We start from the raw sequence: 20,861 nt of genomic DNA, 5'->3' as shown, positions 1-20,861 counted from the left end.
AGCCCATCCCAGATCCCCTCATAGGAAGAAGGCACAAGTTTAAAGGCGGGTAGGGATGGTATGAATTTAATATTTTTTAGTATTACAATATATTCTTATAAAAAAGGTGCAAGTGAAAAAGGACACTGCAGATTTTGTCCATTAGCCTCATTTGTCATCTGAGGCAGCTGGTGAGAATAGCCCTGGCATGAAGGCATCCCTGGTAGAGGTCGGGGGAGATGGTCACAGCTCCCCAGTTGGTGGAAATGGGATGGGAGTAGGGAGAGGCTGGACCAGACCTTTCCCCATTCACCTAGAGAATTTTCTTCTCCCACTGCCCTAAACACTTGATTTCCATCACAGGGGAGAAATGCTGCTGAGAAGGTTGTGTTAGGTTGACGATGAATTTTACGTTGGCCACAAAATTAGCTGGAGAAACTTATCTAAAGGTGGCAGGAGCGGTGGGGAAGGGCATGAAAAAAGCAAGACCAAGAAACATTAAGAGGCTAAAACATTTAACATACTAAGGACCAGCTCAGCCATCCCCATTGGGCACCAGCCCCTTCTTACTCAGTTGAGTATGAGTCCATGGTCCAAGGCACTGGAGATCTGGCTACAGTGGCATCTAGCACTAGAGCCACTGGCCAGATCTAGAAAATAAATAGAAAAATATCTTTTAGAGTGAGAAGGCTGGGCTCTGGAACAACATATTTGTGTCCTCTGTCAACAGTTGAACCAAATTCTGCTTTTCTGAAGATCAAATGTGTCTTGAACTGCTTCCATAGTCCCTGTCGTCTCAGGTGTGTATCCAGTCTTCCATGGTGGGTGGGAATGCCAGACATGCTTGTGGAGCCATCCCCTGTTCCCTGCCCCTTTGGGGGGTTAGGTTGACATCAGCCTGGCCGGTTTGGGAGAGGACCTTTAGAGGCCTCACCCACAACCTCCCATCTTCCCCAACACCTGTCTTGCAGTGGGAGCTCTTGGGGGTGCAGATGGGTATAGCCAAACTCTGTGCAGCTGTTCTGCCTGGAAGCCTTTATCTTGCCCTCACCTGGGTTCCAGGATGGCCTCTTCACACCTGTGTCAGCCAGGCTTGCACTTGCTCAGATCCCTCCCACCAGAACACAAGCGCCACCCGCCCCCTCAAACCAACGCACATGCTAGGCTCGCCAACCCTGTGTTTCTTCCCCCACAGCTACACTACGGTCCCAGCCCCAGGAGTCTGATGCAGGTGAAAGGCAGAAGATAGGCAGCTGAGAGTGGGCCCAGCTCACCAGTCTCCACTGGCAATAACCCGGAGCCAGGGATTAGGTTGGAAAGTGAGAAACACAGGGAAGGGCAGAAGGGCCAAGAGCTGGTCAATGGTAGAGGTCAGGCAGGGCCAGTCTCACAGAGGATGAAAGGCCAACTCGGAGCGTGGTATTGAAAATAAGAGCCTTGACGGAGTTTTAGAAGAAAAATTGTTTAGATACAGCCATCCCATCCACCAAGGTCAGCACAAGATGGACAAAATGGAAGGTGGGAGTGGATGGGAGGACCGGAAGGAGCCCTTTGCAGGTCAGGCTGAAGAACCAAATTGGGTACCAGAGGTGGGGTGGCCCCCTCTCAGCCTTCCTCCTCCATCCCCAACCCCCTAGTTTCCCTTGTCTGCTCTGCTGTTCACCCCATCCGAACGCCTGAGAGGAGGGGATACCCTTAGAGACAGCATGTTAATGTGGAGGGCAGCTCTGGCCCCTAGACTTCTCAGGAAGCAACTCTCCAACGCCAATGGACACATGGTTCCAAGTGGCCACCTGCAGGCTGAACAGAGGCCGCTGTGGCTTCTGCCTTGAGGCTGGTGTTAAAGGGGTGGGAGGGCCTGAGCAATTTATATTAAATAGAGCTGTGGGATGGAGCTAAGCATTCAAGTGCTGCCCTCTGCTGAGGGGCTATAGGGGACTCCAAGGCAACATTTGAGGTCACTGTCTGGCTTCACAACAATGGCCAGGTGTCCAGGAGGTGGGGACATGGGAGATGCCCAAGGCATGAGGTGTGGTGATGAATGAGGTCTTTCTTGAGCCCCTCACCAGATTCATCAAGCACCTGGTAGTAAGCCATAGCTGTGGAAACCCAAGGTGAGTCTTCTGGGATTGTGGATTAGTAGACAGGATGGCAGTGAGGGTAGAGAAGGAAGGGAGAGAGACTTAAGACATACAGGGAGAGGCCAGAGGACATGGGAAACAGACACTGTTACTCTGTCCTGATGTCTTTGGTCCCTGCATCATCCTTCCAACATTGACTGTTTTCTGGGACCTACCAGAGCTGATCTAACTAGAATATATAATGCCTCCTCTGTTTCCATTCAAGAGGAAAGTTTGCCCCTAGGTCAATGTTCTGTTGAGCCTCCCTTTGAGAGACAGGAGTCTGGATTCCCTCACCAGATTCCCTCTCAGGGGCTCCCTCCATCATGCTGCACAGGAAATCTGGACAAGGCTGTGGAGCTCTCCAGTCTAGATCTGGAACTGTTCTGTGCTAGCACATGGGTGCCCATGGTAGGGGATGGGGAGCAGGGCCCCTTCAGCCTGGGGTTACCTGGCCCGAGGCCTTCCAGGGATGTCCAAGTCAGCCTCAGAATAATCCCTAGGGCCAGGGCGCAGAAGGAATCATGTGAAGGAGATGAGAGGAGCCCCTTAAGGTAAGCGTGGGGAGTACACCTGGTCCAGCCACACACAGCCCCCCACCCCAGGACCCAGCCCAGGGCTCTAAACCAAGCACCAAATGGCTTAAATATCACCACCTCCTCCACTCAGCCCCATTCTCACCCATCCCTGTCTCCCGGCCTCCTGTGCGGCCAGTTCCCTAGGTCAATAATTTAGCCGGTTTATTGCCCGCTCCCGGGTGACTTCCAGGGCCTGGCTCCCTGATCGCTTGCGGCTGCGCTTGAGCTTGCATAAGTCCTTGTCGAAGACCTCCCCAGAGCGCAGAGCTGACACCAGGTCATCGAACTCGCCTCCCTCCTCCAGCGAGCTGCCCGCCGCCAGGACCTTCCGCTGCCGCTGCCACCGCTCACGCTCCCTCTGCTCCTTCAGCTGCGGGCGGGGGGCCAGAGGTAGGAACCCTCTCAGGGAGAGGCACTGAGGCCAGGGAAGCCCCCCAGCCCTGGGCTAACTCCTAGGCCATGGTCATGCTGCCTGCCTGTATCTGTTAGCCCGACTTTCCTCCTGCCTAGGACATACAGGCTCCCTGCCTCACACCATTCTCTTCCCTCAGGCTGGGAAGAAGTTTCTCTCTCCTGGGAACCCCTATGATGTTTCTCAGTCCCTGCCTTCCTCCCACACACCCCAGTTTGGGGGTGCTCTTCCCAGGTAGCACCCATCTCTCCTCAGTCCCAGGCCCATCACGGTCCCTCACCATGGCTTCCATGCGCGCCCGCCGCTCCTCCTCCTCCTTCCTCCTCCTCATGGCCTCTAGATCCTGCCGGGCCTCTGAGAAGGCCTGCAAGAAGGTGTCAAAGATGCCAAAGAATTCGTCCGGCTGCATCTTGCTGTCATGCTCCCCGAAGTGCATCAAGGCCTTGGCAAACTGTCAAAGGAGAGAACAGGGTTGGTGGAGAGTACCTGGAGCATGCTGGGCTCAGCCCTTGAGGTTAGCTGGGTTCTAGCCAGAGCAGAACCCAGTGCGAGGCTGGGGACTGTTGGCACAGGGGGCAGGGCTGGAAGAGGCGAGAAGACACCTCCATCATCATCGAGATTAGAGACAAGGCTAAGGAGAAACGGGTCAAGAGTTGGGTTCACTCACAGTCCACCTTACAGCCACCCTTGGGCCTGTAAGGGGTAGGCATGAGATCAGGGGTATAGACCTTGGGAAGCCCTTCCTGAGGTCAGGAAGAGCCTGGCAGAACTCAGAACTTCAGAGATCCTCTAGTTATCAGGTGAATAACCCCTCTGTGCCTCATCTTCCTCCTCTGTAAAATGGGAATAATAGAATCTACATCATTGTGGTGTTGGGGATTTAGATGAGTTGGTGGCTATAAAGGAATAGCTATACTTATATATGCCAGGCACTATTCTGACTTACTGAGAGCTACCATTGTTAATTCAACCCACTCAGTATCCTCTAAGAAAGATCTCATTACTCAAAGTATGCTTCCTGGACTAGCAGCAGGTTCACCTCCTGTTGGAAATGCAGAATCTCAGAGCCCAGGCCTCCTAAATGAGAATCCGTGTTTTAATAAGACCCCCATACATGAGGTCTATGGGCATGTTAGGGTGAGAAGCAGATAGAGGCAGAGTAATTGTGTCCACCGCTGAGCTGTAGTGTCAGAGTCTAACCCAGTGCTATCACTTACAGCTGGGCAATCTTGGGCAAGTTACTTAGCATCTCTGATTTTAGTGTTCATATCTGTCAAGTGGGAACTAAAACACTTAACATGATGCCTGATAGCTGATAAATGGACCATGATCTTTGCGGTATGTGGTTATCATGGCTTGTCTTGTTAAGAGTAAGGAAATGGTTTTCTCTCAAAGCTCTGTAACTCTGGGTTTGTCCCTCCTGGGCTGTCTGTGGTAGGAATGGGTGAAGGAGCTTGTTTAGATAAGGCTGGGTTGGCAAGCAGTGGGGGTTGGGGCACCCTTACCTTGTCCCTGGCCTCATTTAGCTGGTCCTCCAGCTCTGAGAAGCTGAAGCTGGACACCGTGATGAAGTCGCTCATGACGGGGACAAACTTGTCATTAGGCTCCCGCACCTGGCGCCTCTGATACTCCAGCTCCTGAGGAGGGAGGGTGAAGTGCTGCTTAGACTGGTGCCAAGATCAGAGTCAGGGGTGCAGGGGTCACCACGTCTCCCATCCTTCTTGTCACTCACAGGACATTGAGCCCTTTGGAAGAGGGAACACCCTGTGTCTCAAAGTTCTAAGGATGGCAAAGACTGTGAGCATTAGCAGCCCGCCCACCCTGCCGTCTTTCTTTCTCTAGAGCACTGAGACCCAACGTGTGACCTGGGGCCAGCAGCATCACCTGGGAAATTATGAGAAATACAGACTCTCAGACCCACAAGATCAGAAGCTGCATTTTAACAAGACTCATCGTTACAAGACTTCAGGTGAGTCATGCACAAATTAGAGACATTTTCCTAAAGCTCCCAGCTGATTCAGAGGCTGCTGGCCCATGGATCACACTTTGAGCAGCACTTAAAAGGCCTATACAATTGTAAATTTGGAAGTCATCTTCCCCCACCACAGTGGCAACAAAATGTTCTTTCTCATCCTTAATCTGTCTCTCAAATCCATTCTCCCCTTACCCACTGCCTCTCTCCACAGTGAAGATGGGAAGGGTCTCTTGTTCCTAGGTGCGGGGGACCTGTGTGGTCCCCATACTGGGCCAGTCTGGCTCACTTCCCCACTACTCTACTGGTGTTTTCTGGAAGGCTCGGGCCAGAGATAGTATCAGCCGAGAAGCCATCAGAACAGGAATGGTGGGAACAAGAGACCTGGGTCATCCACTGGCCCAGGAAAGAGGCAGAGAGACGTAAGGAAGAACCTTCTGAGGACATCGGTCCCACTGCCACATTGTGTGCTTCCTGCCCCTAGCTGGCAGTCAAGGGGTGAGGATTCTCTTTGCCATGCACTTGAATCCAGTGTAGGCATCGGTTAGATGTATGGTTCATTCCACTCCACTGCCAAATAAACACCAAGTTGAACAGTAACATGGGTATAGTCTCAGGTGACCCCTTTTAAAAGGTTCAGACTTAAGCCCCAGTAATCCAGTTATCTTTTGGGAGGGCTGACCCTGTGCTAGAAGCTGTACCCACTGTGCCCGTTGTTTTTCACCCCTGTGTAGGCGCTTAGGGTGCAGTGAGGAACAGTGTTTGCCAACAGCAGCCCTCACCCAGGTAGGCACTGACGAGGTACTCACCACCTCCACTGCTCTCAGGCCCCTCCTGAGGTTGCCCACCTCCTTCTCCAGCTCTGCTAGGCTGTGAGGAGACACAGAGGGAGGGGAATGAGGACCATCAGCTCCCGCCTTGAGGTGCTAAGGCTGGTTCAGGAAGAGGGCAGAGCCAAACACAGTGGCCTGGGAGTCGGTGAGCCTGGGTTCCAGCCCTGGTGTGGCCACTGATGGCCCTGACAAAGCACCTCCCCTTCATGCCTCTGTCTGTGCATCTATACATTAACAAGGTGAAACCTGCATTCTATAGATCTTTCCAGGTCAGAAATGTCATGCTGCAATATGAGAACATTTCCAACCTGTGGCTTCTGGCTTAGACTATTTATTTTTATTACTACCAGGTAATGCTTATGAGCTCTTTATGTGATCCTGCAAGCAGTAGCATTCGATACCAGTGAGCCATGTACCACTGTGTTTCTAGTTTTCTTGGAGATGACATCTATCACCTAAATGTTCAGGTCTAATTTCTTGCCTAGCAGATGCTGTTGGTGCCCCACCCACATTTCCTTGGACCATCCATTGTAGGGCATGGCCCCAACTCTTCCAACTGTATGCACACTCTTTTTTTTTGAGGCCAAGCTCCTTCTACGTGTACCTGTGGCCAGAGAGTTATTCCCTGCCCCTGCGGAGCCCCTCAGCCACTTACTGAGAGGATATGCTGTCTGATTGCCCCAGCAACCTTGCCCTTTGGGTGGGAAAACTGAAGTAAGTATTCCAGTTTCCCAGAATTCCTCATGGGGTTAAGCACCAATTGCCGTGAGTGGTAACTGATATAATAATGTTTGTTACTGGCATTCTTTCTATCTCTGGCTCATTTCCCCATTCTTCTATTGGTATTTTCTGGAAGCATCTCTGAAATAAGGATTTAAGAGCAAATTGTCTTTGTTTGGTTTTCCCGGAAAGCAGACCCTGAGACAGGGCCCATTCCTACTCAGCCTGAGGCTGGATAGGTAGTCAAGGAAGTGAGCACATTCTCAGAACACAGCAATGGTGGTGGTGCCCACACAGTCAGCACAATAAACCTCAGCATTCGCATTGTAATGAGCTCATTCAACCAAAGCTATCTGCAGTAGGGACTTTCCCCTCTAGAAAGCATGTGCATTTTGATTTTACCTATCCTCAAACTGGCCCTTTGCTCATTATGTAAGAGTAAAAAAACACCACACCCCTAGGTGGAAATGTAAGATGCTAATGAGACATTCAATGTATGAAAAAGCACGCATAGCTACTACACATGTGCACCCAGAGGCCCACTCAGAGCCTGCTTCCTAATAACAGTTCTTCCCACCTCCTTATGAATTATCATGTAAGTCTCCCATAATGGGAGTCTTCCTAGTGCCGGTCTTGGCTGTCTCATCCTTACGAGAAGCCCGACCTGAATGCTCTCTCTCAGGGTGTACTGTCTATTCTGCACCTAACTTACAAGATATTCTTCTTCTTTTGCAATACATTGTTCTATGCTATACCCCCTTTGCTGTGTGTCTGTTTAAATTCTTTTAAACTCAGAAGACAAGAACCGAGGTCTCACATCAGCCATCATCAAGCCCAGAGGAGACCCCAAAAGAGGAAAGTAAGACAAGAATGAGGGTCATGATGGGGAGAAGGAAGTCTCGGAGAGGCCCCTCACTTGACTTTGGCAGCTTCTGGAAGATGCTGCAGCTCTGAAGGCATGTTCAGAATATCAGGAAAATGCTTCTCCAGGATCATGATCAGGTAATGGAGCAGAGAGATGTTTCTGTGGACGAAAGTCAGGTCAGTGGTAAGTGACAGAGGAAACTGGGCACGAGGGTCAGAGGGAAACTAGGATGGGGTGTTAAGAGAAAGGGGTGATGAGTCTTAGGATGTGCCCGTCCTAATAGAGGGAGGATGTGAGAGGCCAGGGTAGGGTGAGATAGAGGCCAAGGAAGTGGCCAGGAAGGGAGGTCCTCACCTGTCGATGCTGGACTTGGTGTCAGCAATCTTGTTGAGGCTGGCCACCCGGAACCCGTAGGCGCCCCCACGCTGCCCTTTGTTCATGAAGTTGCCTATGGCTAGGATGACCTCTAGCATCTGCCTTAGACGCTTGCTGCGGACCAGCTCCCGGGAGGCCAACAGGATGGCTGGGAGAGAAGCACAGGTCAGAGACCTGCATGGGCTAGGCAGGGCAGTGGTTCCCATTGCACCCCAGGAAGATGCCACCACAAAGTTCAGAAAAGGGGCTGTCAAATGTCTTCAACTCTCAGTGAGGCAGAGATTATACCCACTGCTCAGCAGACCCATCGATTTCACATTCACTCACCTCCAGGGGAAGCAGACACTTTCACTAAGTCCAATTCACCAGACACCCCATTTGTAGGTCATGCCAACTCTTCCCAAGAAGATAATTTCAGAAGATCTTTTCTTACATGTACTTAAAGATTATTAAGAAGGCTGGGTGCAGTGGCTCACGCCTGTAATCCCAGCACTTTGGGAGGCTGAGGCAGGGAGATCACTTGAGGTCAGGAGTTCGAGACCAGCCTGGCCAACATGGTGAAACCCCATCTCTACTAAAAATACAAAAAATTAGTTGGGTGTGGTGGCACGTGCTTATAATCCCAGCTGCTTGGGAAGCTGAAGCAAAAGTGTCACTTGAACCCAAGAGGCTGAGGCTGCAGTGAGCCAAGACTGTGTCACTGCACTCCAGCCTGGGCAACAGCATGAGACTGTCTCAAAATCAAAAAGAAAAAAAGATTCTTCAGATATTCTTTCCATGAATATACTCATAAATATGACACTTTTACTTTTCTAAACCTAGCACTTAACTTCAGTATTTTACCTATTATGGGATTGCTTCTGCCTGACTTGAAATGCTATATTCTATTGGTTTTTTGGAAAGAAAAAAAAAATCATCAATTAAATAACATGTCCTCGATTATAATATTCTATTATTTTTGTTCTATAAAATAATGGCATGCTTTTCAGTTGATAGTGTCTAAGATTTGATGAAATAAGCTACTTGACGTACTGTTGAATGTCATTTTTAAGATTTTTCCAACCTTTGGGCATCTTAACCATTTTCCCCCAATGCTCTAAATGATATCTTTGCTAGAAATACAAACTAAGCTAACAGTAACCAAAACTTCAATAATTCATTCTGCTGTGTGTGCTCTGGCCCTTCCTCAGCTATGATGTCTTTATGGTAGGTGTGCAGAAGGGGGACACATATCCTGAGATTTTCTCTACTAGTTACAGAAAATGATTTTTGAATATTCAGTGTGGCAACAAAAAGACCAGATTATCCTGTGATCTATGGCTTATGCCAAACTGAACATTCTTTAAGATGCTGCTAGGAAGATAAAATGAAAATGACTTGGCTAAAAGTTTGTAGAAAGCTTTGAACACAGTTAGAAATAAGTAACTGTTAAAAAGAAGCTGTACCAGCACTTTTGGAGGCTGAGGCAGGCGGATCACCTGAGGTCAGGAGTTTGAGACCAGCCTGGCCAACGTGGCGAAACCCTGTCTCTACTGAAAATACAAAAATTAGCTGAGTGTGGTGGCACGCGCCTATGTAACCCCAGTTACTCAGGAAGCTGAGACGGGAGAATTGCTTGAACCCGGGAGATAGAGGTTGCAGGGAGCCGAGATCACACCACTGCACTCCAGCCTGGGCAACAGAGTGAGACCCCATCTCAAAAAAAAAAATTGTAAAATTAATAGTAAGGTTTGTCAGTAGCTTTTAAGTTGAACACGTACATACTCTATAACCTAAAAGCCACATTATTCTTGGTGAGTATTTGGGTTGCTTCTAGGTTTTTTAAATTCCAAATCAAATGGGTAAATTATGGTGTATTCATATAATGGAATACAATGCAGAACTGAAAATGAATAACCCACTGCTACACGTAACACTAGGGACAACTCACAACCATAATGTTGAGCAGAAGTCACCAGCATAAAATTATTCATACTCTATTATTCCATTCATATAAAGTTCAAAACAGGCCAGACACGGTGGCTCATGCTTACAATCCCAGCACTTTGGGAGGCCGAGGTGGGCAGATCACTTGAGCCCAGGAGTTTGAGACTAGCCTAGGCAACGTGGTGAAACCCTCTCTCTACAAAAATACAAAAATTAGCCAGGCTGGCAGCATGTCCCTGTGGTGCCAGCTACTTGGGAGGCTGAGGTGGGAGGATACCGTGAGCCCAAGAGGCAGAGGTTGCAGTGAGCCAAGATCACACCACTGCCCTCCAGTCTGGGTGACAGGGCAGGACCCTGTCTCAAAAAAAAAATAAGTAAAAATTTTAAAAATAAAGTTCAAAACCGCTGAAACTAATCTAGCAGTCAAGATGGGTTTGACCTTCAGAGAGGAGGGAAGGGGTAAAGTTTGGGAGGGGGACATGAAGAAGGCTCCGGGGGGTTAGAAGCTGTATTTCTTGACCTGGGTATTGATTACACATGTGGTTCCCTTTTTTAATTCCTCAAGTAAGACTCTTAGGATTTGTGTACTTTTCCATATGCATGTTATGTTTCAAAAAAAGTTTATTTAAAAAGAATACTTAGGAAAGTTTTTGGCAATTTATATTGGTTGGGATGTTTTTTCTAAGGTTTATATGCTATTTGGAAAATTTGCAAAGGAATCCTCCTAAAAATGCTAAAATGTTGGCAAAACAGAAAATGACAAGAGTTCAAAGGAAATCAGTGTAAATGGGAAAACGCCCAGATGCAGTTCTGACATTTTAGATATATTCACAAGAATAATATATTCATGAATATATTCATAAGAATATTACATTTGCAACCATATTCATCTTGACTACATTTGGTGAATGTATTTATAATAAGAATCGGTGAATGTGGTGTATTCAGCAATAAATATATTCATAAGAAGAATATATTCAAGAATTATAAGTTCATGAATATATTCATAGAAGAACTGGAAAATTTGTCAAATTTGGTGAACTGGCTTTTGGCAAATGGACTCAGAGCCCTTGCTGGGGTTAGGAGGGCAGGTGTCAACAGCTCAACACCTAGCTGGGATAGGCTAAATCTTAGCTCTTCCAGGAATACTTCCTGGGAGAACTGGAAGGAAGAATAAGAATCCCATCTTTGCACACTCCTCTTTTCTCCACCTACAGTCACACACACTGATCTGATTCTATAATACACAACTTCAGGCATCTCTTTCCTACCTAGCTCTTAGAGGAAAGAGACCTGTGTCTGGTCTATACAAGGACAGCAGCCATTGCTGTACAGAGCAATTATTGTAGAGCAGAGCGGTAGAAGAGTAGCTTTCCGCAGCAGATCTTGCTATCCCAAACACATCTTACTTGGCTTAGCTTGATATCAAAGGGAGACTCTTTCCTGAGTATCCACTGACTTTTTTTTTTTTTTTCCTTTTTTGAGACAGAGTCTTGCTCTGTCACCCAGGCTGGAGTGCAGTGGTGCCATGTCGGCTCACTGAAAGCTCCGCCTCCTGGGTTCATGCCATTCTCCTGCCTCAGCCTCCCCAGTAGCTGGGACTACAGGCACCCACCACCATGCCCGGCTAATTTTTTTGTATTTTTTAGTAGTGATGGGGTTTCACCGTATTAGCCAGAGTGGTCTTGATCTCCTGACCTTATGATCCGCCCACCTCAGCCTCCCAAAGTGCTGGGATTACAGGTGTGAGCCACCGCGCCTGGCCTCCACTGACTAATTCTTAGGCTCCTGGGAGCAGGAAACTGTGAGATTAAACTTTTCTGGTGGCTAAGCTACTCTGGTTCTGAATCTCCAAATGGCAATTGCTCATGTTTGTTCCACTGACCCAAGATATACAAATAGTTGTACACACATGTCTTGCACTGAACCCCTTATTTGTGCTGCATGCTCCAAAGGCAGTTTGCAGCAGGATGAAAGAAAGCTGTGAAGAAGATAAGGATTCACCCATCACCAGGGCAGGAGATATGGCCAGACCTTGGAAATGGAGAGTCACTGCTGTTATCTATGCTTACCACCTGTAGGTCCCTTGCTGTGTGTGTGTATGCGTGTGTGTGTGTAGTGTGAGGGGCAACGAGATCTGATTACAAAAAGTGTCTGCCTTAACTCCACATGTTCCACCCTATCTAAAAACTCTCCCTGAAGCATGTCAATGGATTTCAGGAAGGGCTACTCTCTGGACTGGGCATCTCAGGGAGTACTGACTGGCCCTGGTGTCCAGCAGGGGGTGCCCATGCTCTGTTCTGCCCCCAGCCTGGTAACCTCAACATCCTGGTAACAGGCTTTCTTGCTCCACTCTTCCAACCCTGTCCTCTCCACAGATGAGCCTCCCAGCGTCTCCTGCTTATTGCCTCCTGGGTCCACATGTCTGCCCACCATCCTGACCTCCTGCCTCTCCCAACAACTCCACACCCCTCCCTACTCTGCCATCAGCACAAGCAGCCCCTGGGAAGTACTAGAGGACAAGAGGGAAGGGACTGATTTTGAAGATCAGCCATCTGCATTCCTACCCTGGTTCCACCACTCACCAGTGTCATAGCCTCGGGACATTAACATAGCCCCACTTTAGAGAGGAGAGAATGGAAGCACACAGAAGTTAATAATAGCACCCACCCGTGGGATTCCTGTGATGACCAAATGAGGACCAACCAAGCAGAGTGCTTCACACAGTGCTTGGCGCGTGGTTCTCATTGAACTACAAATTTCTCATCTGGAAATGGCCTGTGTTGGAGGTGTTCCTTGACTCAGAAAATCAGATGCCTCTAGAAATCAGCTTGTGCAGTTTCCTACTTTCTGAATGGCTCACACTTAAACTCACGTGCCCAGAAGTCTTCTATGAGCCTAGTACCTCTCAAGTAGGGTAAAGACCGATGAGCTCAGTCCCAGCCAGGCATTGTTGTAGGTGTGGCTATTATTATCTTTTCTACCTTTCCATCCCATGCTGGGGCAGATGTCAATAGACGCCCCACCTTGGAGAGCTTGCATGCTGAGGCATAAGGAACATGTCACAAGGTTGGTGCATGTGCTAATATAAGCAAGTGCATATTTGTATAATCATTTTACATTTTGTCTTTGAGGTTTTGCTTTTGCTTTGGGGTTGAGAATAAGAAAGGGGTTTCCCTCTGCCCCTGTTCACTGGCTCCCACCCACCCTCCCTTTCTCAGATGCCTCTCCACTCTAAGCCTCCTGCAACCCTCAGCCCTACCTTCCACTTTGGGCTTTGCCTCAGCCAGCCGCTCCTGGAATTTCTTCTTGAAGAAGAGGGCTTGCAGTCGCTGCTGGTAGTGGTCAATCCTGTAGACAAGGTGAGCCATGTCTTGAGGTATCCCACCCCTACCCAGGCCAGCCCAAGCTCCAGCCTCCTCTCAAGCCTGCCCACCTCCGTCCCCTTCCTCTTGGCAGAACCCCACCTGCCCCAATCCCAGCCCCACCTGCCAAAACCCCACCTGCTCGAATCCCCGCCATGCCCACGGCCCCAACCTGCTCATTTCATAGAGGAAGCGGTCAGCGCGGGCCATCCGCTCGATCTCATGCTTGTGCTCCTCCAGGAGGTCAATGTCGCTCTTCTCCGGGATGAACTTGAGGAGCTGCAAAGAGCAGGCGCAAGTCACACAAGCAACTGGTGAGCAGCAGACATGGGGTGTGGGGTGTGAGAAGCTGTACTGACTCCGGTCAAGATGGGGAGGGTGCCTTGAAAAAGAGAGACACCCTTGTGTGGACAGATTTGTTTCATCTGCCTGAAGGGGATGACAGGGCACCCAGCTCTGAAATTCTTTTTTCTTTTTTAAAATTCAGATGTAACTGATATACAGTATTTCTTTCTCTTTTTTTAAGATAGGGTCTCACTCTGTCCCTCAGGCTAGAATGCAGTGGTATAATCATAGCTCACTGTAGCCATGACCTGCTGGGCTCAAGCAGTCCTCCCACCTCAGGTCCTGAGTACCTGGGAATATAGGCGTGCAGCACATACTGGGTTAATTTTTTTTAATTTTTTATTTTGTAAAGACAGGATCTCACTATGTAGCCCTGGCTGCTCTTCACCTCGTGAGCTCAAGTGATCGTCTCACTTCAGCCTCCGAAAGTGCTGAGATTACAGGTAGGAGACACCACGTCTGGCCTAAAGTACCCTATTCTTCAATGTACAGCTCAATGGTTTTTCTTTCCTTTTAAACAAACTTGAGGTATAATTTATATAAAATAAAATGCACCCATTTTAAATGTGCAGTTCAGTGATTTTTGTGAAATCTCCAGCCATTGAATCATCATTCAGATTAAGATAGAGAACATTTCCATCCCCCAGGAAAGTTATTTTGCATCACTTCGGTAAGCCGTTCAAGTGAATATAGGCTCTCAGCTGAATTCTAGGATGTTCACCAGATTTGCCTGTCCTTGAACTCATGCTGTATGCTCTCTTTTATGTCTGGCTTCTCCCCAACATAATGCCTAAGGTTCATCCATGTCATGGTAGTTTGTTTATTGCTGAGAATTCTACTGTATGAATATACCACAGTCTACTTATTCACTTTCCTACTGATGGACAGTTGGGTTGTTCGCAGTTTGGGGGATTTATAAATAAAGTTGCTATCAATAGAGTTGGCCCCTGAACAACACAGGGTTGAACTATGCAGGACCACTTGTATGTGGATTTTCTTCCGCCTCTGCCGTCCCTGAGACAGCAAGACCAACCACTACTCTTCCTCCTCCTCAGTCTGACGACAATGAGGATGAAGACCTTTATGATGATCCACCTCCACCAAATGAACAATACATGTATTTTCTCCTTTTAATGATTTTTTTTTTCTTTTTTCTTTTTTTTTTTTTTTTTTCTTGACAGAGTCTCACTCACTCTGTTGCATAGGCTGGTGTGCAGTGGTGCTATCTCAGCTCACTGTAACCTCTACCTCCTGGGTTCAAGCAATTCTCCTGCCTCAGCCTCCCAAGTAGCTGGGACTACAGGCAACGCACCATCATGCCTGGCTAATTTTTGAATTTTTAGTAGAGATGGGGTCTTACCATGCTGACCAAGCTGGTCTTGAACTCCTGACCTCAAGTAATTTGTCCTCCTCGGCCTCCCAAAGTGCTGGGATTAAGGCATGAGCCACCATGCCCGGCCTTCCTTCTAATGATTTTCTTCATAACATTTTCTTTTATCTAGCTTACTTTGTTGTAAAAATATAGCATATAATACATATAACATAAAAATATGTGTTAATTGGTTGTTTATCTTATCAGTAAGGCTTCTGGTCAACAGTAGGCAATTAGTGGCTAAGCTGTTGGGAAGTCAAAAGTTATACGTGGATTTTTGACTGCACGGAAAGTCAATGCCTCCAGTCCCCACATTATTGAAGGTCAACTATATTCTTGTGTATTTCTTTTAGTCAGTATTTGTACTCGTTTCCCTGGAGTTACACCTGAGAGTGGGATTACTAGGCAATAGGGTGGGTGTATGTTTAGCTGTACAGTGCACTTCCAAGTCGTTTTCCAAAATAATTGTGCCACATGAGAATTCCAATTTCTTCACATCCTCATCAGTACATGGCATTGTCAGTCTTTTTAATTTTAGCTACTCTGGTGGGTGTGTGGTGCCCCCTTACTATGGCTGACTATATTTCTCTGACAACTAATCATATTGAACACCTTTTCATATGCTTATTGTCTATTTGGAAATCCTCTTTCATGAAGCGCCCCTTCAGGTCTTTTTCTCATTCTTAAGTTGATTTCTTCATCATTTTCTCATTGATTTGTAGAGTTCTGTTCTGAATATGATCTTTGTTATACGTATGTATAGCAAATCTCTTCTAAGGTTTGTCTTCTGTTTTCACTCAGTAACCGTGCCCTTTGATGAACAGAAGTTCTTAATTGTAATGAAGTCCAACTGATGATGTTCTCGTGTGTGTGTCTTTCCCAAAGGATCCAAAAAAAAACTGAGGGGGAAGAGATTTGGGGAAGATATCACTATTCCTCATCTGACTTTGCCTTGGAAGCCATGGGAGAATGACTCCTGGAGAACACGCAACCTTTTCCAGCTTTCCCCCAGAAGGGCTGGCCCAGGGAGGTTTCTATAAACCTTCTCCCTAACTCTTCCAGCCTGATTTCTCCTTGACCCAAAAATCGTAGCCTCTCTGGGGGCTGTTGGGAAGGGGCATGGCTGCCCCCTGGGTTCAGTTCCCCTTCCTTCCCATGAGGGTCCTCACCTGCTCCAGCATGTCCTTAGCGAGGTCCTCCTGCTCATCCATCTTCAAGATGGCCTGCCGGATCTCCTCGTTAGAAAGCTTCAACCTAAGGCAAAACCCCACCTCAGTCCAGGACAGCCTTCAAACCTTCTTCTCCAAAAGGTACCACTCCGCCTTCCCTCATTCCCTAACATGGACTTGGGAATGTATTTAATAGTACTCCCCCCTCACCTCCTCTACAAAGCCTTCTTAGACTAAACTAGTATGATTCAGTCCATAAATTTGATAATGAGCATTTTAGTGTCGAAATAGAGACGTGAGGGTCTCTGTTCTCTTGATAATCCATCAGAGCTGATAGGGGCCATTTGGGAGTAAAAGAGATGTCTTCAATGTAGACCAAAGGGACAGGGCAAAGAGTTCCTGATCCTTTTCCTCCTCCTCATGCTTAAAAAATGCACAGCATCTCCACGGGAGGACAGGATTATCGGCAAGCCACTAAGAGGGCAATTTCCTGCTGCCTTCGTTCTCAGAACACAGAATCGCTCTCAGTCTTCTGACAGCGCCTCAGCTCCCACACAGCTGTCCCAATCAGTCTTGCTGTCTGGGAGAGGGAGAAGCCACACAGCCCCATAGCCCTTCCCTATCCCCTCCACATGCACCCCCATTGGGAGCCCTGGGGATTCAGAACTCTTTCCACCATCAAGTGGGGGAAACTGAGGCTGGGGGGCTTGTGAGAGGAAAGGGGGGAGGATGTCTCAGAGGCAGCTGGGGCAGCACTAAGAATAGTATGGGAGGTGGTGCCCTCTGACCCTGGCTCAGGCAGGAGGCCCCGGTACAGAAGCTGTGCTGTTAGCGCAGATACTGCCCTGTTTGTTCTGCAGCCGCGGGAAATGCTTAGGGGCTGAGATCATGCTGCTCAATGGCCTGAGCCAAGCGAGGCCCTCCTTGGGCTTAGAGCAACTCAGCCTCTAGATGCTGACCAGACTGGGCAAGGGCCTCGTGACTGGGCAGTTTCCTGCCTGCAGAGCCCCGAACTGCTGCTCAAGGCACGTTCCCAGGAGACAGTTCTAGATCAATGCCCTCCCCTCCCAGGGGACAGCAGAGAGGGAGAGGCCCAAGACTGCCATCACTCCATTCCTCCACCCGCTTTGTGCCCCAGGCATTCAACTCAACCACCTTCTTTTGCACATACTTGGAAAGAAGGATGATGCAGTTTTGGGCCCTCCGGCCGTCAATGACCGACAGCTCTTTGACCTTGCGGGAAGCCAGGTAGATGTCCTCGGTGGAGCCCAGCTCTTTCTGCAACCAACAAGTCAAGTGGACGGTTGAGGTGTGTGTTCCCTAATCCTCCTCTTACCCACCCCACAACAGCCACCTCCTACCAATCCAGGAATGCTCCTGGCGTGACGGGAAGGGGGAAGAAAAAGACAGAGGAGAGAGAGGAGGGGGGCTAATGGCTAGCTTTAAGAGAAGGTATCTGGGACTTTTCCATAGGCTCCAATGGGTTGGGGAAGGACACTGAGGAGTCCCCCAACCTTTCTTTTTTTTAAGAAATTATCCATTCTGGACAACGAGGGAAGGGGCTGTGCCAGCAGGTCAGGGCATGACTGATCCCTGTGGCTTTGGGCAATGTGACATAACCTACCGTGTCTCCCACAGAATCAACTCCCACTCCCACTGCCCAACCCAGAGGCCTTCCTCAGGCTTATGCTGAGAAGCTGGTTGCAAACCCCCAGAGAGAACAGTTACTGACTCCTAGGGACTTTAGGCACAGCCCAAGGTGCCCAGGTAGAGAGCATCCACAAGTTCAGAGGTATGGAAACTGAGGCAGAACTCTCTCCTCTGAGTCCCAGCAGGCAGATTCCGGAGAAATCATTGATCCCACCCCACTCCTTCTCTTGGGCCCCTGGTGAGGTAGACAGGAGGCTATCTAGTGTGCTGTGCTTCCTCCAGGAGCTTCAGAGGCCACCTTGCATGGTTATCTGTGTGAATTGTGTAGTGCCTACCCTGTGTGTCCTTACAGGAAAGGCTCTCCTTTGGCCTGGTGGGTAAGACAGTAGACCTAGAAGCCTTCTCCTCATTCCAGGAGACACTGACCTCCACTGCTGCCAGGGGTCTATTTGATTACCTCCCTCTGCTACATTTCCTCTTTCTCTTTGGGGGCCCTCTCCCATACCACCCTGTATGAATGGGGGATAAGGTAGAAGGTGGAATGGACAAGTCCTCTCTGTCTGGCCCAGTACAGAGCAGCAGCCCAGGACAGCAGTTAAAAGTTGGAGTGGTCAGAGCCCCGAGAGTAACTCACCTGCTGAGAAGGATTAGTTATCAGCTCCTAGGCGGCAGCCACAGCCAACAGAGAATTAAACATGCACAACATTAGCCAAGACATTTGGGGACCCAGAAATAGCATGACAGACGGGGGGATCCCTCAGCATCTACACTGTCCACTTTGTCCCAGTGAGACCCATGGTTGGAGACAGGCACCCGTAAGCGGCACTAGACAGGAGCTGCTTCTAGCAGACATGCACTCACGGAGAAGCCAAACGAAGCGGAGATCAGGCAGCTCCTCCCATCTGCCCGGTGGGACCACCACTCCCCAGTCAGGGCAGACCAAAGCCCTGAGTTCTCCCACCCCAGGCTTTGCTGCCTGTTCTTCCTTTTCCTCTGCTGAAAATGTGCAGAGAGGGTAGAGGACATTCCTCCATCCTGGGATGAGTTCACCTTTCTAAATAGGGGAGGAGTCACAAATGAACTCTATCTGGAAGCTCCAGAAAGTTGTGTTTATTGAGGCAGAAGAAAGCAAGTGTCCTTGAATTTGCTCATTGTCCCTCATCTGTCCTTTGATGTACAATGGGAACTGAAGAGGCACAGCCCACACCTCTGTTCTCCCTGACACCGATGGAGTGGAAGCTACCAACTCAAAACCCGCATGGGGCATAGAGAAGACCATGACTCCCAGGACCTCCCCCACCCCACAACCAGCTGTGAGAGGAGGAAACAAGGTTAATACGGCCTCCGGGATCTCTCCAGTCCTGCTGCTGGGATTTCAGTCCCAGAGACTGGATGGCCCACTGAATGAGGGGAGGCAGGTGATTGCACTTTGTGGGTTCAGAGAGGTGAGAGGGACAGGACAGGGGGCCTTTCAGTCTTAAATCTTCTCAACTCACCAAGCTGGGATGCCCCAGACCCAGTTTGTCCAAAACCCATAACCTTCTTTCCTGACTGGCCCCATCCCAGCCTCACTTCACGGCCCTGGAGCATGGGTAGGCTGGGCCAGAGCCCTGTCCTGCAGAAAGACTCTCAAACGAGGAGGTGGCCTGCGATCACCAAGCCTGGTACACTTGCCACACACTCCTCTGTCCTCAGCCCCACTTGCGGAGAATTGGCTCCCAGGAGCCAGTGTTCATAAGAGTTCCTTTCAGCTCCAGCAGCCGTAGCTGCCAGCCTGACATGGGCATGGGGTTAAAAATGTCTCCTGGAATTAGGAGTAGAGAATCTGATGCTGTGGGCACCCACATTTAAACAAACAATCATCTGGCCAGAGCCCTAGGAGCGGCTGCATGTGTCCTCGGTCATCCACAGATCGGGGCTGGGCAGAAAGTGAGCGAGGGCACCCTCTCCAGCTCAGTGGGGAGCCAGGCCACAACAGCCAGCCATTGCCAGGACCCACTCATTGGCACCGGGGAAACCCTCGAGACTGAGGTCCTAGGCTAAGTAGAGAAAACAAGGAAGATGGTAGCCCAGCCCCAAGAGGGATCAGTCCCTCTAGGGCGGGGCCAGAGAGAAAGCAATTACCTGAGTCTTCTAAGCTGGTCACTCTCTAAATTGACTTAGAGGGAAGGCGCCCCGCTGTGCTAGTTACCATGCGGATTCCTGGGCCCCAGCTCATCTCCTGAATCACATTCATTTGAGGGTGAGGTCTGAGAAGCAACCCTTTTGGCAATCCCCACAGGTACTCGGCACAGTTTGAGATTCCCACCTCAGGAACGCCCTACGTTCTGGCAGCAACTCACCCCATACTTTCTCTGTGAGTGGAGGACCAGACTTACTGGCAGCCACCTGCACAGAGAGCCTTGAGAGCAATATCCAAGGCCTCCCCAAGCCCAGCCCCAGCCCCAGCCCCAGCCCCAGCCCCCTGAGTGACGTGGAACAGCACCTTCTGCCTTCCTTGCAAGGCAACATCCCCTGCTCGGTCTCATAGAGGTGTTCACAGACAGAATGTGGTGGAAAAGTGGTTTGAGAAGTGATTATGCCTTCTAAGCCTAGTCCCTGAATCCTGGGCCAAAAAGAGCAAGGGTTCACAGTGGTCAGGTCTTGTGACTCTACCTCCGATGCTCCAGGATGGAAGAGAGAAATGGACAAAACACCGTTTCAATACTTGGTGTATAAATATGAACCATAATACAAGGATGTTTCCCCCTATAGCCTGTGCACCTCTACTTCATACCTACATCCTTGGCAAGAATAAAATCATCATCTCATAAAGAATAAAATCATTCCGTATACATGAGAGGAAGGAAGGGAAGGAGGAAGGGAAGGAAGGAAAGGCAAGGCAGGCAGGCAGAAAGAAAACAAGCTGAGGTTTGGGTTCAAGGGTATGGTATATGGAAGTTAAAACCCAAGAGGCCACAGGGTATAGGGTCTTACCTGGTGCCTCTGATAGGCTGAAAACATCTTTTCAAAATCCTCTAGGTCCAGAATCCGAAATACCTGCATGTCATCAATCTCATTCCATACGGTGCCAGGGACACGCTCCTAAGATTCAGGGTAGGGAGAAGACCCCATGGTTGGCCCAACTCCGTCATGGAGATGCCCCATGCCTGCCTAACCCCACTTATCTCCCAACTGCAC

General features: G+C 49.1%; 1 protein-coding gene across 2 annotated transcripts in view; it reads right to left on the bottom strand.

Moving 5' to 3' along the window:
- Positions 1-50: 50 nt before the first annotated feature.
- DAAM2 (dishevelled associated activator of morphogenesis 2) overlaps positions 51-20,861 on the bottom strand; it is a 115,044-nt gene continuing 94,233 nt past the window's right edge. For both annotated transcript variants that reach the window (XM_038006043.2, XM_073005944.1), the window contains exons 15-25: positions 20,658-20,765; positions 17,203-17,309; positions 16,032-16,116; positions 13,318-13,424; positions 13,043-13,131; positions 7,834-8,002; positions 7,531-7,638; positions 5,871-5,931; positions 4,595-4,726; positions 3,370-3,540; positions 51-3,047 (exon numbers count right to left, since the gene is read on the bottom strand). In XM_038006043.2, coding sequence (XP_037861971.1) covers positions 2,823-3,047; positions 3,370-3,540; positions 4,595-4,726; positions 5,871-5,931; positions 7,531-7,638; positions 7,834-8,002; positions 13,043-13,131; positions 13,318-13,424; positions 16,032-16,116; positions 17,203-17,309; positions 20,658-20,765 — 1,362 coding nt within the window. In that variant the 3' untranslated portion in view covers positions 51-2,822. The remainder of the gene's footprint in view (positions 3,048-3,369; positions 3,541-4,594; positions 4,727-5,870; positions 5,932-7,530; positions 7,639-7,833; positions 8,003-13,042; positions 13,132-13,317; positions 13,425-16,031; positions 16,117-17,202; positions 17,310-20,657; positions 20,766-20,861) is intronic.

Source organism: Chlorocebus sabaeus, chromosome 17, assembly GCF_047675955.1.
Source record: "Chlorocebus sabaeus isolate Y175 chromosome 17, mChlSab1.0.hap1, whole genome shotgun sequence".
Lineage (NCBI taxonomy): Eukaryota > Metazoa > Chordata > Mammalia > Primates > Cercopithecidae > Chlorocebus > Chlorocebus sabaeus.
Note: the sequence above shows the minus strand (reverse complement) of the source record. Positions and strands in the feature narration are given on the sequence as shown.